The sequence below is a fragment of the Manis pentadactyla genome, chromosome 8 (assembly GCF_030020395.1).
Source record: "Manis pentadactyla isolate mManPen7 chromosome 8, mManPen7.hap1, whole genome shotgun sequence".
In the NCBI taxonomy this organism is placed as follows: domain Eukaryota; kingdom Metazoa; phylum Chordata; class Mammalia; order Pholidota; family Manidae; genus Manis; species Manis pentadactyla.
The window spans coordinates 89524440-89539380 of record NC_080026.1 but is presented as its reverse complement, the minus strand read 5'-3'; the positions used below and the strand labels follow the sequence as shown (position 1 = coordinate 89539380).

The window sequence follows — 14941 nt, the reverse complement described above, 5'->3', positions numbered from 1 at the left end:
TTCTTTTCTGCAGGTGTATGCAGTCTGGGGCAGCCCTCTTTCCTGTTGCTCTTTCAGGATTCATTGTATTAATTATATTTTCATTTTATATTCGGTTTTAGGAAGAAGCCTTTGTTTCACCTCTCACACCACCATTTTTAATCTCTCAATTCTTTTGAGTAATAGAATTGCTAGGTCATGTAATTCTTGTTTAACTTTCTGAGGAAATGTCTCGTTTTTGAACTTCTCAGATGCTCTATACCATGATATATGGATTTCTCCTTAAATCATTAGTCTTCCAAATCAGTGAGGATTAATTAATTAATATCTGGATTAGTTGATTAGTATCTGGTTAATTGTCAAGTCTAACATTCTGTTAACCAACACCATAATAGGTCATGTTTTACCACATATTGAACTCAAAATATAGAATACTATATAATGCTGATTTTATATTATATGTCTGCTTTTAACTAATGTAGTCAATGCACTGGGCTGTCAGAGGTAAAAAAGATCTGATGCTGGAAGAATCTGACCAGACTCATACCAACAAGATTGAAAATGAGGAATGCAATGAACAAAGAGACATAAAGAAAGAGCAGCAGGATTCAACCACAGAGAAAATGGAGCAAAAAGAATCCGAGTCCATAGAGAAGTCATTCTCCCCACAAAATCCAGATTCATCAAGTAAGTCAGGTCATGTAACTGCAGAACAAACAAGATATGAAATTAAGTCTTGGTTTATATTGCTTTATTCTCAACCTTTTACAGCTGCATAATAGTGCCAAATTTAAGAATTGCTTTAGTGCCTTTAAAGATACTTAGCATTGACACAGAACCTATAAGATACATTCCTCAATATGTCCCTTGCATGGGAAAATTCGAGACATTTCTTGGAGTGTTTTCTGTTTAACTGAGATAATACTCCCATTTATTGGATGTTTACTATATGCAGGAATGTTCTTTACATACATTCTGTTTATTATCTTATTTCATATTAATTATATATATACGTATTTAGTCCTCACTACAAGTTTGAGATTGGTACCAGTATTATTCTCATTTTATATATGAGAAAACTGAAGCCCATGAAGGCTGAGTAATTTTCTCAAGGCTATACAGTTTGTGTATGGCAGGAAAGGGGTCTGCACTGAAGTAGTTTGGCTTCAGAGTCTGTTTCTGAGGCACTGCACTGTCTTGAGAAAATCCTTATATGAAATTAGCTCTGTAGATACACTGAATCATGTATAGATCCACTGAAGCAGGTAAAACTCTTGGCTCCCAAGCCACACTACATGGGTTCATTTCTGGCTCTTCATTTGATTATCTGTATTACTTGATAAAAGTTACTTGAATTTTTCTCTGGACCTCAGTTTTGTCATCTTTTATAAAATAGAGATTGTAATGACATCTTCTCATAGAGTTATCTTGAGGATAAAATAAGGAGATCCATGTAACATGTTTAATATAGTGACTCACCTATATCAATCAGTGTGTTTTATACACACATTGTAACTATCATCCAAATTCTTATTTGATTCTCAGAGTCATCATTCCATTAGCATTTAGCCTTTAAGCATAAATTCCCTGAACATCCTTGAAGATGTTTTTAAAAAAGGCATAATTAGATTGTTAGTGAATAATATTCTTTCTAGAAATAGTCATTTCAAATCTCTCTTGGGGAGAACTACATGCTCACTATTTGCAGGGAACAAAGATTCTTAGAGTTTGATCCAGGTGTCTGTGCCTGGTACTCAACTGATTCTTCTGTAGAGCCTGCAGGTTGATTGCATTAGCCTCAAAACTGAAATGTAACAAACCAATCAAAGCAGAAGCCCAACTTTTAGAAAAATAGTGTTCTAAGCAAGTACATACAAACATCTACCCACACGTGGACACACAGGCAGGCATGTAAATGTTTTCCCAGTCAGCCCTGAGATGTTCTGTTCTGTGCTTCCTGAATTCCTGGGGCCTCCCTGTGACTTTCTCCTCAGAGTTAGACCTTTTCTGAGTTCACCAGAACTGGAGAGCTAATCACTGCAGATTCAGGCATGACACTGAGGTCCCATCTGAATCCCTGTTATAAGATTATGTGGGAGTAGGAAAATATGGTGGCATGAGTAGGGTGGCAGAAATCTCCTTCCCAAACCATATATATTTTGAAAATACAGCAAATACAACTATTCCTAAAAGAGTGACCAGAAGATACAGTACACCAGCAGTCTACATCTGTGAGAACCTAACATTTCATGGAAAAGGGTAAGGTACAAAGCCATGACCTGGTGGAACCTGAGCACTCTCCTCACCCCAGCTCTCCAGCAGGAAGGGAGTGGAAGCACAGGACTGCTAAGTAACCAGCCCTAGTAATCTGCCCCAGGAGGACAGACACACATTGTATGGTGCTCTGGATATTAGAGGAGCAGAAAAGCAAAATCCAAGACTAAGACTGCAAAGAAGTTCCCACAGCTGGCTGCCCTGGGACAAAAGAAAAGCAGGTGCTTTAAAAGTCCTAAAGGGACAAGGGTTTAACAGGTGGGCAAAATCATCCTGGCACACTCAGCTTAGCAGGCAGGGAACTTTAAGGAGCTTCAGATGCCCTATCCCCCTGGTTGGCAATGCAGCTACGAGGACCCTCACTGAATTAAGCAGCCTGCCATTCCTTTCTCTCTGCTGGCACCTGCAAGCAAACCGGCTGTCCCCACCATTGCTAGAGACCAACCAGAGAGACGCCCTGCCTACAGCAACCACACAGCTTAACACAGAGGCTTCTCCCTGGGCATGGTTGACTGGAACAGACAGTGGACACTGGCACGCAGGCTAGGAGGCATGAAGGAGCTTTGTTCTCATGGCAGAATACATGCTGCTCACCTGCAACCCCTGCCAGTGCCCTAGGCCATCCCGAGGGCCGCTCCTCCCACGGCAGCTCAGGGGATTAGCCCTGAGGCTGCTCCCTCTGTGCGGTTGGCTGGCACAGATAGTGGAGAGAGGTGTGGAGACTGGGAAGCACGAAGGGGCCTTGTCCTTGCAGCAGACACACACACCCTGCTGGCCTGTGAGCCCTGCCAGTGCCCTAGGCCATACTGAGGACTACCCCACCCATGGTAGCTGAGGAGATTAACCCAGAGGCTGTTCCCTGTGCGTGGTAAACCAGCACAGACAGCAGAGACAGGCAAGGTGACTGGCAAGCAGGAAGGGACTTAGTTCTCCCAGCTGACACAAGCACCACTTGCTGGTAACCACTCCTATCACCACGAAAAGGCAGAAGAAACTTGTTCAATCAAAAATCCCTCAAACACCAGAAAGAGGGCTTGGTGAGACTGAAATTATCAATCTTCCTGAAAAAGAATTCAAAATAAAAGTCATAAGCATGCTGATGGAGCTACAGAAAAATATTCAAGAGCGAAGGGATGAATTCAGGAGGAAGATAAGAGAAATGAAACAAACAATGGAAGGATTTAAGAGCAGAATGGATGAGGTGGAAGAGACTATCAGAGAACAGGAATACAGAGAAGCTGAGGCAGATAGAGAAAAATGGATCTCTAGGAATGAAAGAATATTAAGAGAACTGTGTGACCAATCCAAACAGAACAGTATTTGCATTATAGGGGTACCAAAAGAAGAAGAGAGAAAAAGGGATAGAAAGTGTCTTTGAAGAAATAATTGCTGAAAACCTCCCCAATCTGGGGAAGGAAATAGTCTCTCAGGTCACAGAAGTCCACAGATCTCCCAACACAAGGGATGCAAGGAGGACAACACCCAGACATATAATAATTAAAATGGCAAAGATCAAAGACAAGGACAGAGTATTAAAAGCAGCCAGAGAGAGAACAAAGATCACCTACAAAGGAAAACCCATCAGGCTATCATCAGACTTCCTAGCAGAAACCTTATGGCCAGAATGGAATGGCATGATGTGTTCAATCCAATGAAACAGAAGGGCCTTGAACCAAGAATACCTTATCCAGCAAGATTATTATTTAAATTTGAAGGAGGGATTAAACAATTCCCAGATAAGCAAAAGTCGAGGGAATTTACCTCCCACAAACCATCTCTACAGTGTATTTTAAAGGGACTTCTCTAGATGGAAGTATGCCTAAGGCTAAATAGCTGTCATCAGAGAAAATAAAACCACAGCAAAGGAAGTAGACAAACTAAATAATAACTAAATGCAAAATAAAATCACCTATTCACAAAGTCAGTGAAGGGAAACACAAAGGGTACAGAATAAAACACCTAACATATAAAGAGTTGAGGAGGAAGAAAAAGAAGGGAGAGAAATAAAGAATCATCAGACTGTGTTTATAATAGTGTAATAAGTGAGTTAAGTTAGACAGTTAGATAGTAAAGAAGCTGCCCTTGAACCTTTGGTAAACACAAATTCAAAGCCTGCAATGGCAATAAGTACATATCTATCCATAATCACCCTAAATGTAAATGGACTGAATGCACCAATCCCAATCAAAAGACACACAGTTACAGAATGAATAATAAAGCAAGACCCACCTATATGCTGTCTACAAGAGATTCACTTCAAACCCAAAGACATACATACACTAAAAGTGAAGGGATGGAAAAAGATATTTCATGCAAACAATAGGGAGAAAAAGCAGGTGTTGCAGTACTTGTATCAGACAAAATAGACTACAAAACAAAGAAAGTAACAAGAGACAAAGAAGTACATTACATAATAATAAAGGGGTCAGTCCAACAAGAGGATATAACCATTATAAATATCTATGCACCCAACACAGGAGTGCCTACATATGTGAAACAAATACTAACAAAATTAAAGGAAGAAATAGAATGCAATGCATTCATTCTCGGAGACTTCAACACACCACTCATTCTGAAGGACAGATCGGCCAGACAGAAAATAAGTAAGGACACAGAAGCACTGAACAACACATTAGATCAGAAGGCCTAACAGATATCTATAGAACATTCCACCCAAAAGCAGCAGGATAGGCATTCTTCTCAAGTGCACATGGAACATTTTCCAGAATAGACCACATAATAGGCCACAAAAAGAGCCTCAGCAAATTCCAAAAGATTGAAATTTTACCAACCAACTTCTCAGATCACAAAGGTATAAAACTAGAAATAAACTGTAGAATTTAGAAACAAAGAAAACAAAAGGGTTCACAAACACATGGAGGCTTAACAACATGCTCCTAAATAATCAATGAATCAGTGACCAAATTAAAACAGACATTAAGCAATATATGGAGACAAATGAAAACAACAACCTAACACCCCAACTTCTGTGCAACACAGCAAAAGCAGTTCTTAGAGGAAAGTATATAGCAATCCAGGCCTATTTCAAGAAGGAAGAACAATCCTAAATGAATAGTCTAACATCACAATTATTGAAACTGGAGAAAGAAGAACAAATGAGGCCTAAAGTCAGTAGAAGGAGGGACATAATAAAGATCAGAGAATAAAAAAATAAGCTGAGAAGAATAAAACAAAAGAAAAAATTAATGAAAACAAGAGCTGGTTCTTTGAGAAAATAAACAAAATAGATAAACCTCTAGCCAGACTTATCAGGAAAACAAGAGAATCTACATACATAAACAGAATCAGAAATGAGAAAGGAAAAAGTCACCATGGACATTACAGAAATACAAAGAATTATTAGAGAATACTATGAAAAATTATATGCTAACAAACTGGGTGGCGTAGAAGAAATGTACAACTTTCTAGAAAAATACAACCCTCTAAGGCTGACCAGAGAAGAATGAGAAAATCTAAACAGACCAATTACCAGCAATGAAATTGAAATGGTAATGAAAAAACTACTCAAGAACAAAATTCCTGGACCAGATGGATTCACCGCTGAATTTCATCAAACGTTTAGTAAAGACTTAATACGCATCCTCCTTGAAGTTTTCCAAAAAGTAGAAGAGGGAATACTCTCAAACTCATTCTATGAGGCCAGCATCACTGTAATACCAAAACCAAAGGCACCACAAAAAAAGAAAACTACAGACCAATACCCCTGATGAACATAGATGCAAAAATACTCAACAAAATATTAGCAAAATGAATTCAAAAATACATCAAGAGGATCATACACCATGATCAAGTGGGATTCATCCCAGGGATACAAGGATGTTACAACATTGGAAAATCCATCAACATCATCCACCACATCAACAAAAAGAAGGACAAAAAACACATAATCATCTCCATAGATGCTGAAAAAGCATTCAAAAAAATTCAAGATCCATTCATGATAAAAACTCTCAACAAAATGGTTATAGAGAGCAAGTACATCAACATAATAAAGGCCATATATGACAAAAGCACAGCCAACATCATACTTAACAGTGAGAAGCTGAAAGCTCTTCCTCTAAGATGAGGAACAAGACAAGGATGCCTACTCTCTGTGCTTTTATTCAACATAGTACTGGAGGTTCTAGCCTCAGCAATCAAACTGCACAAAGAAATAAAAGGCATCCAGATTAGTAAGGAAGAAATCAAATATTCACTGTTTGCAGATGACATGATATTGTACATAAAAAACCCCAAAGAATTCTCTCCAAAACTACTAGAACTAATATCTGAATTCAGCAAAATTGCAGGATACAAAATTAATACACAGAAATATGTTGCATTCCTATACACTAATGATGAACTAGCAGAAAGAGAAATCAGGAAAAATAATTCCATTCACAATTACATCAAAAAGAATAAAATACCTAGGAATAAACCTAACCAAGGAAGTGAAAGACCTATGGTCTGAAAACTATAAGACACTCTTAAGATAAAGAGGACATTAATAAATGGAAATTCATCCCACACTCTTGGGTAGGAAGAATTAATATTGTCAAAATGGAGATCCTGCTAAAGCAATCGACAGATTCAATGCAATTCCTATCAAAATACCAATAGCATTCTTCAACGAACTGGAACAAATAGTTCTAAAATTCATATGGAACCACAAAAGACCCTGAATAGCCAAAGCAATCCTGAGAAGGAAGAATAAAGCAGGGGGGATCTCACTTCCCAAGTTCAAGGTCTACTACAAAGCCACAGTAATGAAGACAATTTGATACTGGCACAAGAACAGAGCCACAGACCAGTGGAACAGAATAGAGAGTCCCAATATTAACCCAAGCATATATGGTCAATTAATATACAATAAAGGAGCCATGGATATACAATGGGGAAGTGACAGCCTCTTCAACAGCTTGTGTTGGCAAAACTGGACAGCTAGCTACATGCAAGAGAATGAAACTGGATTATTGTCTATCACCATACACAAAAGTAAACTCAAAATGGATCAAAGACCTGAAGGTAAGTCATGAAACCATGAAACTCTTAGAAGAAAACATTGGCAAAACTGAATTAATATAAACATGAGCAACTTTTTCATGAACATATCTACTTGGGCAAGGGAAACAAAAGCAAAAATGAACAAGTGGGACTATATCAAGCTTAAAAGTTTCTGTACAGCAAAGGACACCATCAGTAGAACAAAAAGGCCTACTACAGTATGGGAGAATATATTCATAAATGATATATCCAATTAGGCATTGATATCCAAAATATATAAAGAGCTCACATGCCTCAACAAACAAAAAGCAAATAATTCAATTAAAAAATGAGCAGCAGATCTGAATAGACAGTTCTCCAAAGAAGAAATTCAGATGGCCAACAGGCACATGAAAAGATGCTCCACATCGCTAATCATCAGAGAAATGCAAATTAAAACCACAATGAGATATCACCTCACACCAGTTAGGATGGCCACCATCCAAAAGACAAGCAAGAAATGCTGGCGAGGATGCTGAGAAAGGATAACCCTCCTACACTGCTGGTGAGAATGTAAGCTAGTTCAACCATTGTGGAAAGCAATATGGAGGTTCCTCAAAAAACTAAAAATAGAAATACCATTTGACCCAGGAATTCCACTCCTAAGAATTTACCATAAGAATGCAGGAGCTCAGTTTCAAAAAGACATATGCACCCCTATGTTCATCGCAGCACTATTTACAATAGCCAAGAAATGGAAGCAACCTAAGTGTCCATCAGTAGATCAATGGATAAAGAAGACGTGGTACATATACACAATGGAATATTATTCAGCCATGAGAGGAAAACAAATCCTACTATTTGCAACAACATGGATGGAGCTAGAGGGTATTATGCTCAGTGAAGTAAGCCAGGCAGAGAAAGACAAATACAAAATGATTTCACTCATCTGTTCAGTATAAGAACAAAGCAGAAACTGAAGGAACAAAACAGCAGCAGACTCACAGAACCCAAGAATGGACTAACAGTTACCAAAGGGAAAGGGACTGGGGAGTGTGGGTGGAAAGGGAGGGATGAGTGGAGTAAGGTGCATTATGATTAGCACACATAACCTAGGGAGTGGGCACGGGGAAGGCAGTACAATATAGAGAAGACAAGTAGTGACTCTATAGCATCTTACTGCATTGATGGATAGTGACTGTAATGGGATAATCGTGGGGACTTGATAATGTGGGGAATCTAGTAACCACAGTGTTGCTCATGTAATTGTAAATTAATGATACACACAAAAAAGATTCTGTGACATTTTCTCCTTTTAAAGACAGTTATTTGGATATTTTTAAAAACTCAAAGATATATGAGCTTATCACTAAAAATTCAAAGATATACATATATATATATATACACACAAAGATATACAATATCTTCAGTGATACCTATGATAATTCAAAGATACTATATGTATATGTATACATACAGTAACTTAGTGTCTACCCTAGTCTCCCATCTTTCTCTGCTTCTACTTCCTGAGGTAGCCAGTGTGGGTGTCCAGGTGTGTCTCCTTCCACACTATTCTCTATGCTGATACAAATATATAGAAGTATATGTTCACTTATGGGGCTTTAAAATAAGTATTCGCATTAAACAATGCACATTCCTCTATGTTATACAGTGGCTAAGAGTGCAGACTCCAGAGCCAGCTCCTGGCCTTTTGGCTGATGAGTTGTGTGGCCCTGGGCAAACCAGTTAACCTCTCTGTATCTGCATTTTCTTGTCTTTGTATAATGGTTGAAATATTATCATCTACTTCATAAGGTTTTTTTTTTTTTAGGAGTAAATAGTTTATGTAAAATTTTTAGAACAGGTACAGGGTGTTTTAGTGTTGGTTTTTATTATTACAAAACTTCTCCTTAGACCCTTGCATTTAGAATTAACTCATTCTTTTTGACAACAGATATTCAGTGTAGCTGTATCTTAATTTATTCAGAATAAATTGGAGTGCTCTCACTTTGTGAAGTGTATTGTCTTACCATGGTTGAGGAATGAAGTGGAGGGAGGATCATTGTTCTGAAAAGCTGTTGTTGGAGAATAAGTATTATGAAATTTTGCCAAAGGATGCATTTACCAGTATTTTCTAAATGTCATTTAAGAGGTTATTGACTGTTGTGAATAGTGCCTTAAACGTTGGAGTTTGATATACCAAAGTTCAGTGGCATGATTATTTCTATTTTACTGTAAAGTAAACTTCTACAATGTCAGCTTTACCAAACTCTGAGTGGTTCCTCCCACAGCTTCTCAGTGTATTTGTTATTTTCCCCAAGTGGGGCTTCATATTTACTTTGGAGTTTGCCTTCTGATGTCTCTTTTTTGATGAGCATCTGCCAAATAGTCCCCATCACATTCTGACTTCTCATTGCAACCAGTAAAATACGGAACATGGCAACTGGAAAGTGGTGGGATAGGCAGTCTCACTTTTACATTTTTTCCATTTCAATATGCAACAAATATGGTTCTGATAAATAGAATTCTGGAATCAAAGAGTTTGTGTAACTGTTTAGCTGGAATACAAAGAAACCATCTGTATCAGATACTGTCGGTATGCTACCATATCCTCTGGGCATTCACCATCCCAGGCATTGCCAACCATGGCTCCCAGCAGAGAACTTCCTCTGGCAAGGGAGCCTGCTGGCAGCAAATGAGCAGGGAGCGAGTGCCAGGGAGTAAACACTGGCTTTAGCCAGCAGACAATAATGAATATGAGTGACAGGCTCTTTTACCCTTCAAGTGTTATAACTGTGAGGGATTTTTATAGTCCCTAGGGGTCCCAGGGCAATGAAGCCTCAGTTGCCCAGGGTAGTAACTTGCCTGATACTATGCCTTTATTAGACTTGGTTAACCTTCCCCACTTTCCTACCAGAAGCTCCTGGAGTCACCTCCCAAATTAGCCACTTTTATTAAAATTCCTGTCTGAGGGTATATTTCTAGGGGAACCCCATGTAGACAACATCTTTTTCAAACAACAAAATAATACGTGTTTACTATAAAAATGTGAGAAAATATGGTCAAGCAAAAGGAAGAAAAGTACAACTTGTAATCTTACCACCTAGAGACATATCTATTTTTGATCTCTTGGTACATTTTTATGTATGTTAGTATACTTAAAGCTAAAAGGATCCTACTGTACATATTTTGTGTGTGTGTTTCAATTACAGGTTGTTGGGGAAAATTTCCTGTTTGCTTTTTCCCCAAATAGAAATTTTCAAATTCGTTTTCTCTGATAATCTAAAGAAAGTGCAAACAGATTCTATTTTCCTGAGATAACCACTGTCAACTATTCTGTATATTTTTCCTGACTAGATATTTAGATATTTAAAAATATATTAATGGAAGTATATTTTATGTATTATTCTGTAACCTCTTTCACTAGCAATATTATAAACATTAAAAAATGACACAAGGCATACTTGTTCATTGTAGAAAGAAAATACAGATAAACAATAAAAATGAAAATCACATCTATTGCAACTATCCAGGGATAACTGTTAACATTTAGGGGTAATTCTTTATAGGCTTTAAAAAAGTTTTACATTATTACCCAATAAAAAGTAAGTTTCAGAGTGAGATCATACTGTTTAAACTGTTTTCTAACTACCTGTTACTTAGCAGTATGAGAATTTTTCTATGACCATAAATATTAAATTGTTAATAACTATGTCAAAGCCTTTTAACCAATTTTCTATTGCCAAAGATGTAGACTGTTTCTTGATTTTTAAAAACATTTATAAATGGTATCAGGGTAAACATCATGTAGTTAAACCCTTGAGCTCATCTATGATTATTTCCTTAGGATAAATTTCTAGAAGTAGGATTATTGGTTTAAAGGTTTATACATTTTAATGAGTTTGATAAATATTGCCAAATTGCCTTTCAGGAGAGTTTTGCCAATTTACACTTTCTCCAGTGGAGAAGGAAAAATGAGCTTTTTTCTGGTTTTCAACAAATTTGTTTATTAGAATAAATAATCTTATTATCATGGAATAAACTATTTCTATTTCCAGAGATCCTTTTACTTTTGTCAGCTGTTTGAAAGTTGTTTCAAATTTCTTTGCAGGTGAATTGTCAAAATTCCTACCACTGGTGGCATCTATAAATATCCATATATTATTAAGCATTTAAGAATGTGAGATCCTCTCATCCGTGTAAACTAATTCCTGTTCATAAGAATTTGAGAGTCTGCTTAAGTTAATCAGTTTCTGTAAGATATTAGTAATTCCTACTGAAGACTTGCCCTTACATTTTAGTTATTGCAATGACATTTTACCACCAAGCTGTTTTACTATTACAAGCTTGACTTTTCTTTTCCTGACTTTAATTTAAAATTTTTCTCTCTTCTAAAGGTTTTTCAGATGTGAATTGTTTGCACCTTCGTTTCCGCTGGTCTGGAGATGCTCCCTCAGAACTCCTGAGGAAATTCAGAAACTATGAAATATGAAATGTTTCTGCTCAATAGGAGAGAGAGAGCAAGACCATGTCCTGTGCCGCCAAGAAATCCTAAAAATGTGTTTGTTCAGTTCTTAAAAATGTCATGTTTATATGTCATATTTGTGCATCTCTGCCCTCAGATTGATTCCTCCATCCTGGAACTCATTCTCACAATGTTTTTTAAGTGAGGAAATTTCCAGATTGGTTTCTTTTAATGTTTGAATAAATTAAGGTCCTTAGATCCAAAGTAGCTTGTATTATGTGCATTCTCCTGTTCATGTTATTTTTAGAAGTCCATTTAAAGATTCTATCTCTGTATTTAAATATTTCATTGGTATAGTGTGGTCTCTATTAGTGCTGGGTGTACAAGAAATGCTTTCTGACTCCTGACTTATGATGAAATATGAAATTACTTGTTTAAACCCACAGGGTGAAATAAATAATTTACCCAAAGTTCATAATTCAACTGTATTTTGAGAATAATTTGAGTAGTTATTTCTACTTTAATTTTAATGATTATAAATTTAAGAGATTTGAGGAAATATGTTTTTATAAGATTTCTTTTGTTATATAGCAAGGAATAAATTTATAAGTTCTGTTCAAACTATGAAAATGGGCTGTTAGGTAAGACATACTTTTTAGGTTGGGGTTATTGATGGCCATGTGTGGTTTATGGTTACTTTTTAGTTGCAAACAAGTGAATTAAAAATTAAGAAGAAAAACAATTTTAGAGCAGAGGTTTTTTAGTCAATGATAGAGTTTTCACTGGTTACTGCAAAATGAGAAAAATAAATTTTTTTGAAAAGCTAAATTATTCAGAAATGATGTCCTTCCTACCTTTGTGGTTTAAAATGTGCTTTAAAATTTTTTTTATGAACTAGTATCACAGTAGATTGTATTAGTTCAATAGGGCTGCCATAAAACAATACCACAGGTTGGGTGGCTTTAACCAGTGTTCCTTACAGTTCTGGAGGCTGGAAGTCCAAGATCAAGGTGCCTGCAGGTTTGGTTTCTTCTGAGGCCTCTCTCCTTGGCTTGCCACTTACTCAGTGTGACTGCACACAGTCTTTCTCTGTGCATGCACATCCCAGGTATCTTTACCTCCTCTTCCAATGACACCAGTCATATTGGATTAGGGACCACCCAAGCAACCTCCTTTTAACTTAATCTCCTCTTTAAACATCTAATGTCCAAAAAATGTCAATTCTGAGGTAGTGGGGATTGGGACTTCAACAAACAAATTTTAGGGGAACACAATTTAGTCTATAACATAGACAAAAACTGAGAAAAAACAAAGCAAATATAACCCTTTGTTGTGTCTCTTAATTTTATTTTAATTTTTGCTGTTTTATCAAATCCAAAAGTTAGGGCCAGCCCTTTAGAGAATTCCTTCTATTAATATTTTTTTATTAAGGTACCATTGATACACACTCTTATGAAGGTTTCACATGAAAAACAATGTGATTACTACGTTCACCCATATTATCAAGTCCCCTCCATACCCCCATTGCAGTCACTGTCCATCACTGTAGTAAGATGCCACAGAGTCACTACTTGTCTTCTCTGTGCTACACTCTCTTCCCCGTGACCCCCCACACACCGTGTATACCAATCATAATACCCCTTAATCCCCTTCTCCCTGCCTCCCCACCCACCCTCCCACAACCCTCCCCTTCGGTAACCTCTAGTCCCTTCTTGGAGTCTGTGTCTGCTGCTGTTTTGTTCCTTCAGTTTTGCTTCATTGTTATACTCCACAAATGAGGGAAATCATTTGGTACTTGTCTTTCTTCACCTGACTTATTTCACTGAGGATCCTTCTATTAATATTTTACCACTTCAGTAAAATGTGATTTGGCATTATTATCATATCTGCAAGTTTTACTTCAAAAATAGAAAAAAAGTACCTTTTTAAAGCTTACAATTTTTTTTTTTTAGAAAATAATCAGAGAATATTAAAAGGCCAAGGACCTTCATGAGAGGTCGAGAGAAGAAATGAATCTCGGGCTCAGCCAGCCTGGGCACGGGGCTCGTCTCCACTCAGTCAGGGGCTCAGGGAAGGCCTGGGTCCCGCGGGAGGGTGGGGAGCAGTCAGCAAGCACCAGGACACAGTGTCGAGGATGATTTTCAATGACTCATCAAGGTTGAAAATCCACCCCTGCTCCTGTGGTCTACTCTGCTTTTGTTACAGAAGCATTTCCCAATTGTTGACAAGATTGAGCACTTGTTTACTTTTTACTTTTCTTGTTTACTTTTCTCTACCAAAATGGTCGAAACCTCCGAATAATAAATGAGAAATAGGTCCACTTGAGTGGGGGTTTATGATGAGGGGGTTTGTGTTAAGCACGCTATATACTTGATCCCATATGAGTCAGTAGGAGACATTTGATTCTTAAACAATTAAATACAGTCTTGAACTCGAACTCAAAGTTTACAGAGGGAGGGAAAACTGCTTTGACAATACGGTTTTTCTCTTTGAAGGAGAAGTAAGGAGAAAACTGTACAACTTTTCTTCAGTTTCTTCAGTAATTTGTTTGAATTCCTCAGTGTGCTCAGCACAACCACAATCATATGTATGTATTTTAGCACATTTTCAAAGCCATTTATTTTGGGGTTATGGCTCAACTTCATGATATAGCAAACTGAATATGAAAACATTTTACATAAAGATTATTAAGCTCAAGTCAGCTCCAAATGCTGAAGATAATTTATTTTTCTCATATTTGATATTGATTGAATAAGACACATTGCTTGAGAAGATTATTATGTGATAAAAACTGTGCTAGCATGTGTGTAGGTTATAATGAAAATGCTTAAGACATGTTTATGCTCTCAAGTAGCTGATAAACTAGTGAAATGAGACAGGTGTATGGATATCATAGAGAGGAATATGTCAAATTAGTTTAGGTATATAATATGTTTAGAACATGCCTGATACATAGTAAGCACTATATATATTAGTTACTATCCTTACTATATTGTTATATATTGTTTAGAGATAATCAATTAACAGAACTGTGTCCTTCCAACCTCCCTCAATTCTCTTTTTGACAGGCACCATTTCTTGCATATCTTACCTTAGATATCCTGTGCTTTTATACACATGTATGTGTTTCTCTTTACACAAATGGGAGCATGCTATTTATACTGCTGCATACTTCCCATTTATTCAGTTGATTTTTCTTGGAGAGTTTTCAATTTTATACATAAGTGCTATTTTATTCTT

At 37.0% G+C, this 14941-nt stretch overlaps 1 protein-coding gene across 3 annotated transcripts in view; it reads left to right on the top strand.

The window, feature by feature from the left end:
* Positions 1-13647, top strand: part of DNAJC12 (DnaJ heat shock protein family (Hsp40) member C12) — a 151489-nt gene extending 137842 nt beyond the window's left edge. For all 3 annotated transcript variants that reach the window (XM_036923951.2, XM_036923950.2, XM_036923952.2), the window contains 2 exons: positions 462-666; positions 11634-13647. In XM_036923951.2, coding sequence (XP_036779846.1) covers positions 462-666; positions 11634-11728 — 300 coding nt within the window. In that variant the 3' untranslated portion in view covers positions 11729-13647. The remainder of the gene's footprint in view (positions 1-461; positions 667-11633) is intronic.
* The last annotated feature ends 1294 nt before the right edge of the window (positions 13648-14941 follow it).